The sequence below is a fragment of the Crocodylus siamensis genome, chromosome 1 (genome assembly GCF_052110815.1).
Source record: "Crocodylus siamensis isolate JL-2025a chromosome 1, ASM5211081v1, whole genome shotgun sequence".
In the NCBI taxonomy this organism is placed as follows: Eukaryota; Metazoa; Chordata; order Crocodylia; family Crocodylidae; genus Crocodylus; species Crocodylus siamensis.
The window spans coordinates 274,759,705-274,773,434 of NC_143395.1; the positions used below are offsets into that span (position 1 = coordinate 274,759,705).

Below are 13,730 nucleotides of genomic sequence, written 5' to 3' on the forward strand. Positions count from 1 at the left end.
CCTTTGATACCGATGAAAGTATGTCTATACCCCTTGTTAAATCCAGTGCAAACCTATTATAAACATATGTTCTGGTCTAAGAGAATCGTATTTTGGTTTAGTTTAAAATCTTACCAATACATCCAAATGATAAATATAATCAAAGCAGCTGTTTGGTAGTACCTAGAGGCCAGAGCTCCAATGTACTAAGGACCGTACAAATATATAAAACAAGGCTCCTATCAATTTAAGAGTCTATCACACACAATAACTATTTACATTTTTGTACCAGTTAAATAAATAGATTTATAAATCATACAACTGTTTCAAGCAAGTGCCACGCTGCATACAGATAAGCTCCTTTAGACATGGGTAAATTCCACATGGTATTCATGTCCTTGTGATCCTGGAATATAGAAGGTTTCTATACAGTTGAGGTATCTAGCTAGTTACTAAACCAGACACGGGTGTGGTGGGACAGCTCCAACAGCTGCTTTTTCCTGTAGAAATTCAGGGCTCCATGAAATGTTGTTATTTTTCTTTGGAAAAACAATGTTATCTACTGTAGTTAGGAGAAGTTATCAGGTTGTACAGTTTTAAACTGTGTGTGAAAAGTGAAAGCCAAAATATTCTTAGTATTTTTAAATAAAAGCTGTTTAAATAGATGAAAAACAAAGAGCTAAGGTCTGATTTCTGTTGTGGAAAGCCCGTTTCAAGTAAAGCAGTAGATACAGGATTACATGTAGAACTGTGGAAGTAATCACAAAGTAATATTGTATTCTTGTCCTTTGAAAACTGCCTGTAGATAAAAAGCAACAGTGCCACCATCTGGACAAAATTCTTTAAAAGAAAAGCCACTAATCTCTCAGTGAAGAATGCTAAAAATGCACAGAGTAAGCAGCTTTCTTGCCCAGCAATAAACTATGAATTTTGTGTTTAGTGTTTTTCATATTAGTCAAATTTATCTTGCTACTCATATAAAAAAAAAAAATATGTGCTTTGCAAGACTGGCAAAATTCAAAAGTAGCTCAGCACCCTGTTTTGATACTGGAAGATTACCTCAATTGTTAATATTTTAAAGCATATATAACAATTATATATAGTAGGCTTTATCTAGACAATGAAGCTGCTGTAAAATAAACAAAGTAGTGACATTTAAATACAATAGTTAGTTCACACTAATAAGTATGCAATTGTTTTTAGGGCTTATGTATCTGGAGAGACAGGAAAATCAATTGGAAATGAGTAAATATGAGCATTTAAACCAGTTTATATAAATTCTATTTAACTCTGCTAATTTCAGTTAACTTTCCTGAGTGTTCCCAGATAGGCAAGCCCATATTTCATGTTAAAGTCAAAGGGGACCAACCCAAACTGCACAGAGGCACTTACTACAGTGTAAGTGCAGAAAAACTAATTCTAGAACTGTTATTTTGAGTTACTTCCCTAAACAGACAAGCTATTGGTACGTGAACATATAGTGCCCAGCTCAACAGGACTCCATCATTGTTAGGTACATCTAGGGCTGTACAATTTACCTGAAGGAGAAATAAGTGTTTGTTGGTACATACTTACTGTGCTATTTCCCAAGGGAGAGGGGACAAGTCGTCGTCTTTTATTATGCACATAAACAAAGTCTACTTGTTCTGGGTTGTGACTATCTCTCTCCACACTTGCAGAATGGCTCATTTGTGACACCACTGGTTCACTCAGTACTGACAAACCTTCACCACCTGAAAAATCGGGTATAAGAAAATATGTTAACAAGCTCCTTTCACTGAATTAGACCTTTACAAGGAAAACATGCACAGTCATTTATGTTTAAACATCACAGCCACGTAAGATTTTTTGTTCATAGATTACCTGACACCAATTATTTACCCTCTACTATTTGTACTGAATTAAATTTAATTTAAAACTTTCTTCCTTCTAAACCTTCAGCAAAACCCAGCTCATTTACCTGTTGCATTTCACTCTGACATTATTTCAAACTTTTAAAGGAAAAAATTGGAAATCAGAATTTAAGTTTTTTTACCATGTGCTATAAGCTCACATTATCTTTTTTTACTTTATTTTCATTTTTCCCTTTCCTAATTGTTTGTTAGTTTTTGGGGGGGGGGTGTGCATGTGTGTTTGTTTCTACTGGGCTGTGCAAAGACAGACATGGCCCTAAGACCTGTTACACTGTAAAGTTCAGCCAGTAGAAATAGGTTGGTTAGGGGCATCAAAAGACTATCTTTGGCTGACCAAATTCTACAGCCAGAAACCTCAGTGCGGAAGCATTTCTGCTGGCAGAATGCAGCTTCTGTCAGAAGGGTGTTGTCACTCGGGGGAGTTGGTATAGCTGATGGCTGAAAAACCACTTCTAGAAGATCTACATTCACATCAGAAGGCCTGGCTCCAGTAGCACAGCCACATTACAGTGTGACAGAACTCCTATAATGTAAACTAAGACATGGTCCTTGCCTCCAGGACTCAAGACTTCAAATGCAAGTCCTGTTTTTAGATTAATGTTTTTGTTGTTATGCATTTATTTAATTGCATACATCAGTACTATATTGGCAAACTTCCACTTTGAACAGAAATTTGCTAGATACATAAAAAAGTGACAATAAAACTTTCTTTAGGTACATTAGAAGTCAAAGATCTACCAGGGAGTCAATTGGGCCCTTGGATGATCATGGTATCCAAGGTGTGCTAAAGGATAACAGGGCCATTGCTGAGCAACTAAATGCATTCTTTACATCTGTCTTCATGGTGGAAGTCATTAGGCAAATTCCCTCACCAGATCTCTTCCTCGGTACAGACAAGTCAGTGGAGCTGACCCAAACTGAGATTTCAATAGATGAGGTTGTGAAAGAAACTGATAAACTAAACAAAAGGAAATCACCAGGACTTGCTTGCTTTCCGCCTAAGGTGCTGAAGGAGCTCAGATCAGAAATCGTCAAATTCCTAACTGTAGTAGGCAACCTACCACTAACAGCTTTCGTTCCAGAGGACTAATGTGACTCCATATTTATAAAAGGCTCTACAGGGAACCAAGGAAACTGCAGACCAGTGAGTCTATCTTTTGTGCCTGGAAAACTGGTAGAAACAATAATAATAAAAAAGAATTGTTCAGCACCTCTGAGGAAGACCAGGACCAATGGATAAAACCACCTGGAAGGCCACTTCAGGCTCAATACCAGGAAAAACTCCTTCATAGTCAGGGTGCCCAGACTGTGGAATAAACTCACTCCAGAGGTGGTGCAGTCACCTACCCTGGAGGTTTTCAAGAGGAAACTGGACAGTTACCTCACTGGGGTCACCTAACCTCAGTTGTCTTCCTGCCTAGAGCGGGGGGGATGGACCCAATGATTTGCAAGGTCCCTTCCAGCCCCTAACCATCTATGAATCTATGAAACATATGGATGGACATGATGTACTGGGGAGGAATTAGCATGGTTTTGTCATGGGGAAATCATGCCTTAGCAACCTACTAGAGTTCTTTGATTGTGCCCATAAGCAAGTGGATCGTAGTATATCTGGATTTCCAAAAAAATCTTTGACAAGTTCCTTGTATCAGAGGCTCTGAATAAAGTTAGACAGCCATGAGATTACAGGTAAGGTCCTTTTGTAGATTAGAAATTTGCCGAAAGGTAGAAAACAATGAGTATAAATGGTCAGTTTTCTGGATGGAAAGGAGTGAATGGTAGGATCCCTCCAGAGATCTCTATTAGGATCAGTTTAACATATTCATAAATCATCTTGAAAAGGGGGTGAGTAGCATGGTAGTCAAATTTGCAGATGACACCAAATTATTTAAGTGGTAAAGACCAAGACAGACTGCGAGGAACTATGGAAAGAAGCAGCACTATTGAGCAAATGGGCAACTAAATGGCAGATGAAATTCATAGGTTCATAGTTGTTAGGGGCTGGAAAGGATCTTACAAATCGCTGGGCCCTGCACTTAGGCAGGAAAGACTGCTGGGATCAGATGACCCCAGCAAAATGGGCATCAAGATGTTTTTTGAAGATCGCCAGTGTGGATGACTGTACAACCACTGGGAGGAGTCTGTTCCAAGCACTCAGCTTGTAAAGAAGTTTTTCCTTATGTCTAGCCTGAAGTGATCTTCAATCAGTTTATGCCCATTATTTCTTATCCTGGGAAGCTTTGGTGAATAGATGCTCCCCCAAGCCTCGGTGTATGTCCCTGATATACTTACAGGCTGCCACCAAGTTGTGACAGGGCAATGCTGATCCCTGCTGCACGACCTGGCTCCACAGGGAACAGAGAGCCACACTGGAGTCTTCTCCCCGCCACTGCCTGCCCCATGCAGCCCAACATTGCCAGGGCAGCATGGAGCGGGCAGCAGTGGCAAGGGGACCCCCGGCACAGATCTCTGCTCCTTGTGAAGCAGAGTTGCGTGGCAGGGACCAGCAGGCTTGCTCGCTGCTCTGTGCTGCTCCCCTGCCTCGCAACCCGGCATAACAGGAATCAGAGATCCATGCGGGGGTTTCCTCACCTGCATGGAGGGCAGTCCCATCCCCAACCTGTTCACCACTGAGGCCCTGCAACCCTCAGCCCCAAGGCCCACCCGGCTAGCCAGGGCTGTACAAAGCTTCCCTTGCAGCCCATTCAAAATAGATTTGGAGGAAATTAACGAATCTCCTGAACAGATTCGGCCGAAATGAAACAGGACAGTGATCCAAAACACCAAAACGGATCGCTGCCCTCTGAAATGGCCGAATCCAAAACTGAATCAAAACACAGCCATTTCACACAGCCCTAATTAAGAGTGGTTTAGAGGGGCTTGCATATGAGGAGAAACTTAAAAGGCTAGGCCTATTCAGTATATAAAACAGACATTTGAGGGGGGACATAATAAAAAGGGTTTACAGAATACTAAATGGTGAAGAAAAAGTAAATAGGGATGTATTTTTTACTGTTTCTCACAATACAAGAACTAGGGGTCATAAAATAAAACTAATAGGTTGTAAGTTTAAAGCTAACAAAAATAAGTGCATTTTTGCACACTGTGCAACTGAAGTGTGGAACTCATTGCCACAAGATGTTGTGGAAGCTGACAACAGAGCTACATTCAGAAAAAGGGACTGGACAAATTCTTGAAGGAAAAGTGCATCAGTAGCTATTGAGCGTAGAAGTTAAGGGTACAGCATCTAAACCAGATCTTCCTAGATCCTAAATGCTGGAGGCTGCAAGTGGGAGAAGAACAGTGGAAAAAACCCTGGTCATACCCTGTTCATTCTCTCTTGCAGCATCCACTCTGCCACTGCATGACATAGGACACTGGCCAAGATGGATTTAAAATCTGACCCAGTAAAGGGTAGTTCTTGTGAGACTGGATGCTATATTTTATTCTACAGAAACTCTCCGACTAAGCTGCATTTTTTCTTAGAAGGAAAACTCTCTTGGTCATACTACTGTAAACTTGGGTTCTTCCCACTAGTCTACATATTGTTTCATATCTTGTACTTAGACTGGAATATCTTTGGTACAGATTTTCTTCATGGGTTTGTATAGTGCCTAGGCCCTGACCTCACTGGGATCCTTAGGTGCTATTGCTTTAATAATAATAATGATACATGCAGCAAGACTGGAGGGTGAGGTGTCCAAGTCGCTTTTGCCCATTTCCACAAATCTTGGGAAACTACTCTGTATTATCCAGAAACATATTTAAACTTACATGGATGGACTTTAACAGAAGCATTAAAAACAAATGAACAAACAAAAACAAAAACTCAGACTTTTCTCTCTCATACACAGAGGGTACAGCATTTGCCAAACCTACTGAAACTCAACTCACATACAGTGAGAAAGTACATCACCTCTTTATTCTGCCACTACTTCCACTATTACAACTTAAGATCTAAGTCCTAAATCAGTTCTATTACGATGGGCATGCACTTGCATCTTTAACTACACTGTCAAAAATGTTAACACAATAGCATGACAATTACATACAAGTGCTATACTAAGATTGCAAAGCCAAGGGCTCAAAAAAACATATGCTAGGGCTAAGGCTGCCCAGGGAAAGCATTTTTCTGGAAACTTCAGAGCAAGATCTACTGAACACATACAAATGGCAATTCCATTTACAACTCCACTAAATCTTAAAATGGTTTTCATGGAAATAATGAAAGGTACATCTGTGCTTCTCAGACTTTTTCCCTGCCAAATTTCAAGTTACTGCCTCAAACCATAAAAGTACAGGAGGTTTTTCAAGAAGAAACTTTTAAAAGAAACAGGTGAAGGGAAAATAACATTAGCAGAATTACTTCTGTCTCTCAAATGTAAGTATCATTAAATACCAGCATTACTGTAGAGCCTGTGAGTTGCAGTCATAGAGCTAGTTCCCATTATGTTAGGCATTGTAGAAACACAGAACAAAAAAATGGTCCAGGCTCCAAAACAATTTAAGTGTTAAACAAGTGATCAGAGATGGAGGTAAACCGACACTGGGGGAAGTACAGAGAAATAATTGTCTTCCTGAGCAAGACAGGCAACAATATCAGTAGAGCAGGTGAACTATTGTGAAGTTTTTTGCGCACATCAAGGCAGAGGAGAATTTTAAGGAGCTTTGTGAATGTTTATGGGGAGCTCCTCCACATGACAGCATGAGAGAAAACACAGAAGTTGCTTGTTTGAAAAATCTAACAAATGGACAAGGGAGGATGACATCATAGCTCAACTGAAGGAGAGTCTTAACACCACAGTAATAATTGAGAGATGACACACAGGGTGGAGACAGATGATGAAAGACACCAAAAGTAAAAATGTGTAACTGATATTCAGGATACTGAGATGGGGAGGAGTAGAGATCAAAACATGCTTCCCCCAGCACATGTTCATTTAAAGGTGCCATGGGATCTGAGCCTCAGTCCCAACAAATGTACCTTCTGCTATGCCAGACATGCATGGCAGAAGGTGCAGTTTTGGAATCAGGGCTCAAATCTAAATTCCCTTTCCTCTTGCCAGTGTAGGGGGATCCAGCATCATGATCCCAGGCTCACCTTGCACTTGCAAGTTGAAAGCTAACATGAGATCCCTGTGCATTTCTGGGGCTGAGACCAAAAATCAGCTGATTGTCAGCCTTGGCCCTGGGACAGTCCTAGGCATGCCATGTTCAGTTTAAGGCACTGTGCAAACCAGCCATTAAAATGGTCTACACATGGAACATTTTTATGGCTGGTTTGCCATTCATTGTACCTCAGATTGGGTGCACTTACAGCACCCTTGCCATTTATGCCACAATTAACAAGTTAACAGCATGTAATATGTGCAGGAGCCCAAAGAAAGAAAACGTGGTCAAAGTGCTGTGCAAGGAAAATTATCTAATGGTGCTCTGAACAGACGTAGGGGGCCAAATTTTATTTGCCAAGAGAAGAGGAGAGAGTTGCAGTAATTGAGATGTGAGATGACAGCTGGACATAAATTTCAGCAGTGTGGACAGAGAGGAATGTTGCTTTAGAAGTGCTATGCTGAAAAACTCTCTGAGACATGAAGACCTAAAAAGAGGGTCACATAAAAAAGGATGCCTAAGATACAGGCACAAATGACAGCTAAAATGGTGATGCTGTACCCAGTGATGTTGAGGAAGCTTTTGCGGGGAGGGAAATGAATCAATCTGTTTTACTCCTGTTGTACTTAATCTGATAGCTAGACATCCAGAGGAAGAGGCTAAGATTTTATTTTGAAGAGACAGGTCTGGAGTGGCCAGCTATTCTTGAGTCATCCGTGTAAGCGCAGTGGTTGCATTTGCATGTGCAGATGAATTTTCTTATCTAAGTGTAATGTATGCCTTGTTGGAGCATTGATTAACATATGTTGCTTACACAAAGGTTTGCCAAAACATTGATCAGAGTAGGCCTTAACAGGAATTCTGACCAATGCATGAACTTTTCACATAAACAAAACTTGGCATGTGAGCTGGATGTGCATTTTTACCAAGAGATGGGAGGGAGAGATTATGGTACAATGTAGGATAGTGCAGTACCAGGATGATAAGCCTGGAACAGGAACACCCAGGTTGCAATGTGAAACAAGCCCATGGTACAAGGATAGTTTGCAACATTCAAGATACAAATGGAATGACACGTACTTTGGTATGATCATTGTATAACAGGAGAATTAGGGGGCAGGGGAATTTTGCAGTGGCCTGGGGAAGTGGGTGTAGCATTGTACCAACTACCATGTCACATGCATAAATGCCTTAATTCCTGGTCTGATGCATTTGTTAGGCCAAAACATGTTAGGGCTCGGCCCATAGACAATAACTCTGGCCAGTACTTTGCTACCAAACCAAGCCTGTGGTCATTCTTTAAGACAAGATTGGTTTGGGAATCTTTTGGCTCCAACTTGTTAACACTGCAGTTCTTGAAACTTCAACACTGGGAACACATCAATAACATCCAACAAGAACAGCAGCAACATCACTGATAATCCCAAATGACAAGTAGTAGTAGTTCATAGATTGAGCCCCACAGACAATCCATCTTGAAAATGGCTCAGCCGCATATGCTGAAAATGTATGTATAATACATCAGCTTATGCCAGAGAATAAGCATGAATATTTTCAGTTCAAATGGTTACCTTCTATATAGTTATGATGAGCAAAAACAAATTCTTACAGGAGGAAATGCTAATCAATGGTAATAGCTGCCAAATCTTACTTGAACAAAACTCTTTAAAAGAGAAAAAAAATCTTACTCCACTGTCATTTAAAAATAAGAAGGCTATTTGTGCACCACTTTGTTGGGCTCACAAAATGTTCACTATATTTCTTCAGTTGGTTCTGAAATAATAGTTAAATTATCTTCAGAAACTTGGACTGCCATGTCTATAATACAGGTTTACAAATATAATGTTCCAGTATGTTTGTTCTGCTTTATTTAAAAAACAAACAAACATGCACACAACACACACATAACTAGGGTGAAGTTGTCACAAACCCTACCATATTTTGCAGTGTTTGTGGGATGTCATGCAGGTTTTCTTGTGTTTGTTTTACTGATGTGGCATGCATGCTTTCATTGAAAAGCTAATATTATGCTGTGTCCATTTTTGATGTGTTTACTATATGGATTATATTATGCTGTCTACATATATCTTCATGATTTTAGATGCGACTTAGTCAAAGCAACGCAGGGATGCATACTTGAGGAAAAGGTAGTAGGTAAAACAGCTAAACATCTCTTGCCATTGCGTTACTAGGACAAGAACAGCTGCCATTCTCAAACAGAGGCAGAAGGGGCTGTTGTTGGGAGGACCATCCAAGGTACTGTCTGCTTGTAATAGAAGAATCAACCCCTCAGTAGCAAAGGCATCTCAGAGAAATGGGCGATTATCTAGAAAACTCCAAGGATGTATGAGCACTGTTTGGATACACTGCTGATTCTGGGGGCTGGCTTGAACATATTTAAGAGTTATCTAGCAGATAGTCCAGGGATTTTGGATTATCTCAGTCCAGATCACCAGTAGTCAGGCTGGCAGGATCAGCAGGAGGGCTGATTTCTGAAAACAGTAATGGCTCTGGGAGGGGGCAAAGCTGTAGCCAGATTAGAGTGGTCTACCACTTTAAGTGACAACAAGTGATAATTCAGTAAGCAGCACAGTAGCATCTCATGCAGCCAAACAGTCGCAATCAATATGAGAGCAGTCCTTTCCCTTTCTTCCCCCTCCCTCTCCTTGCTTTCTGTTTCCCTAAAGGCAAACCCAGCTGCAGCTTCAAAACATTTAGAAACTTTTGAAACGTTTCAACTGCCCTTTTTTCATTTTGAGGCTGTTTCAAAGCCCTTCGCTTTGTTTTGATTTTGCTGTTTTGAGCTCGAAATGCGTCAAAACAGCATCGAAATGAAACAGCCGATGAAATTTTGCACAGCCCTACTGTGGGGTCCAATATAAGGGCAGTGAAGCTGAAGCTTGTGGAGATAAGCAATTGTCCCAGGGTAAACCTTGGCCTGTTCCTTGGGACAAACAGCAGAACAACAGGGGGAAACTTGGGGCTCTTTGGGCACCCCATGGACAGGTTTGTGACAGAGAATAAAAAAAAACTCAATATAGAAATTGTACAAAACCAAAAGTAAACTTTACTAGCAAGCAAAGAATAAGTTGTTCAAATTTCATGAGTGTTATAAAACCTAGTAACTGGCTAAGATCTGAAGAACAATCCAACAAGAATTGCTATAGATATTAATGTTTAGGAATGTTTAGAACACTCTTTTTCTTTGTCCATTTCCCAAGTAAAGCAGGTATTTTGCTTTTGAAAATACTTTGATGGACACACCCAACAAAGGTAACCACTTATACACACCACCCACAATCATTATAAGCGTATTATATCTAAGAGTAAGCAAGCAAAATCTTTGAAAGACTACAACTCAGTTCTTCCCTGGTCCAGAGTTCACAACAGGCAAAACTACATATACCTGATGATACCGTTTAAAGGAATCGTATACTAAACGATATATATGAAAGATATATACTAAAATTTTCATTATCCCCTCACTGTTCCCAATAAATTATCCCAACCATTTTAGTTCAGGCTCTCTCTACTTGGTAGCCAATTTTTTTTCTGGGATCATTTATGCCAAATCAGTCAAACTATTAATTACCACCATGCAGAGATCAAAAAAAAATAGGACACAGAGCTCAGAAAAAGGAATGGGGCATATAAGAGGGGTAAAGATACAGTAATCATTAACCACATGCTGTTAGAAGACTGTGGACATTAACTTTCAGGGCAGAAGAAATTAATTTTAATTACCATATGCAAGCTGAGTCATGTAGCGATCATCACTGTTAACTTGAGAATTTTGTTCCACAGACAAGCAGTTTTGTGTGGACAGTTCATTTTCTGCATCTTCCATTTCAGAATTTTCAATTATCACAGCTTCAACATCATCCTCAACACTCACAGAAACATAATCTAAAAGCACATACAGGAAGAGAAAGAAATAAAACAGGATAAAATTCTGCATACCAGTCCCAGGGAAGTAGCATATTTTCAGCAACTGGCATGGTAAGAATAAGGTGACAATTTAATACAATATAAACTGAACAATATAAGTGGTTAAGTATGAAATTAGTTTCCAAAACATGCTTTACATTTTTAAGTGATAAAGGAGGAAGCTGACCACAGCATTTTGGGTGCTATTTTCAAAACTGCTTAGCTTAACACTTTCAGTTCTATTATGATAGGCATGCACTAGCATCTTTAACTACACTGTCAAAAATGTTAACACAATAGCATGACAATTACATACAAGTGTTATTCTAAGACTGCAAAGCCAGACTTGAGTAGGAACTGTTCAGCCAACACAGAACACTGGAAAAATCCCACCACGCTTTCTGTTCTAATATCTAACGGCACTGAAAAAATCAAGACATGCTTCAGGCTGGGAATCACTGGTCTATAGTAACCACGGGAGCAAGCATTTATTGCAAAAACCAGTGTATAACAGTCCAGTAACACTGGTGATTGACATCTGCAGACCACCCTACATAAATATTGGCATAGCAATAATCCATAAGGCCTTGATGAACCATGGAGATATAGCCCTTTCTGATGATGAAGTCTGGGACCTCGTGTGCGCGCCTGCAGGACGGGGGTCTGGGAGGGTGGGGTTAGTATGACTCCACTACAGTTTGGGAACCCCAAATATGCAAACATTACTGACTGCCTGTGTAAGTATTGCTGACTCTTCCCACGTGGAAGGGAAGAGGAGAATCAACTCTTCTTGGTAACAGTGTACACCCCCACAGTAAGTGCCTCAATTGTAGCTCTACCAGTAATCACAGCTTGCAAACATGCTCCACCTCCCTGATATAGCTTTGAAAACGGAACTGGTTGGCTCACAACAGCCAAAGTTATAAAATCAGATGAATCAAGTGAATTGCTTAGTTTCCCCCTCAGTCCCAGAATTCCACTGCCCAGCAGCAGAGCAATGTGTCATGGGACAGCTAACCAGAAGGCCAAACACCAATTTCAAAACTGGTGTGCTGGGTGGTCACTAAGATAAGCAGCAAAGTGCCTTATCTCAGGATTACAATGCAGCACGTAGATAAGTTATTGCAGCAGATTTTATGTATCTATATTAGATGATCCACAAGTTTAAAGTGCAAATATACCCTAAGACAGCAGCATGGGTGCTTTCTAGAGTTTAGATTATGGAATTTTGATATGGAACAGAAAAAGTCAGCTTGTTTTAAAACTTGTATAATTACAAGAAGCAAAATGCTGATATCCTGTTTTGATTGATGGTTGATGCCAATAAAATAATTGTTCCTCTGCACAGAGGTGCATAAAAGAGGGAAGATGTTCACATTTCTTTTAGGAAATATTCTATTATCTATTCACATTTTGTATTAGAAGTGGTTTTAAAAACAAATGATACAGATAATTCACAATTAACAAGATTTACTTAAAAGGAATTGAGGAAGCTTGCTCAATTAAAAATAGTACTTCGTCTCTCTGAAATTCCATCAGCAATTTGGACCTTTGCTGGCAAACTAAAATGTAGCACTCCCTAAGTTACCAGAACTATTCAATTAGGAAGACACTTAGCAATGGCAAGTATTCCCAAATAAATGTAAATATATTTTGAAAATTCAGCATAGACTGTCACGATAATGTCACCATTTCTCCCAAGCATTCATTTAGTTAATCACAGCAGTTTTACTTCACAGAGAAGAATTAATAATGGGGTACACTCCTTTCCTATTTTAGAGTGAATTACTATTTCTGCTGTTTTTGCACTTCTCTAAATAAAACTCAAGTGTCTTTAACCCTCCTGGCATGTTAATTGCATCATGAACTCCTACCAATAATGAGAAATACTGACTGAAGTAAAGATCTAATTATGAGACTGGGGGCCCATGGAGTTCCTGGGCAACAGGAGAGACCTTGTATTTGGGTGACATGCCATTAGCAGTTGTATGTACGGTGACCACCTGTCCTTAATTGGATGGGATAGTCCCAGAATGGGAACATCAAGTCCCGGTCCTGGGCTGCATGACTCCAGGACAGCATTTGGCCCAGATTCACCATGTTGTGCAGTGATCTGTGTTTTCCATTCCCAGAAAAAAAAAAGAGGAAATGGTGGGCTTCCCCTCGCAGGCTGGGAGAGTTCCAGCCTGCAAGGGGCTGCTTGGGGCTGGGGGGAGCACGGTGTAGGAGGCACCATGTCCATGTTTGTGCATGCCCACATGCACGTTGCCAGGGATACAGGCAGTGCGGAGAGCAGTTTCCTGCAGAAAAGTCTGTGGGGGGAGGGATGGACTGAGGCCCCTCCATGGTGAGGGAGAGAGTGGGGCAGGGTTGGCAGATAGGGCTGGATGGGGGAAGATGCAGTGGCTCTACAGCAGGGGTGGGCAAAATACGGCCCATGGGACGGATGCAGTCTGTGAGGCCATTCCATCCAGCCCGCCGGGCCCCTAAAAAAATTTTGAAAATTAATATTTATCTGTCTTTGGTTCCTATCAAAAACAACAGGAACCAATGGCAGTAGGACCCAGGGGAAGCCCAGCAAGCTCCCGCAACAGCAGGGCCCGCCTGGCCATGCCCCCCTAGCCGGAGGCCCCAGCAGGGGCTTCTGGCCTGGGACCATGTGGCTACACCAGCACTGGAAATTCAGGTAAGGGAGGGGGACTCTGGGCAGGGAAGGAGCCCGGGGAAAAGTGGCCCCTCCCCCACCCTGTGGTTGGTGCTCCCTGCTGCAGCTGCTTGCAGCCCATGCGGGGCTGTCCTGAG

The 13,730-nt window shown here is 41.0% G+C and overlaps 1 protein-coding gene across 2 annotated transcripts in view; it reads right to left on the bottom strand.

Annotated features, from left to right (window-relative positions):
- Window positions 1-13,730, bottom strand: part of BEND2 (BEN domain containing 2) — a 55,206-nt gene that overhangs the window by 29,821 nt on the left and 11,655 nt on the right. For both annotated transcript variants that reach the window (XM_090062930.1, XM_090062922.1), the window contains 2 exons: window positions 10,746-10,907; window positions 1,555-1,712 (listed from right to left, as the gene is read on the bottom strand). In XM_090062930.1, the coding sequence (XP_089919056.1) occupies window positions 1,555-1,712; window positions 10,746-10,907 (320 nt within the window). The remainder of the gene's footprint in view (window positions 1-1,554; window positions 1,713-10,745; window positions 10,908-13,730) is intronic.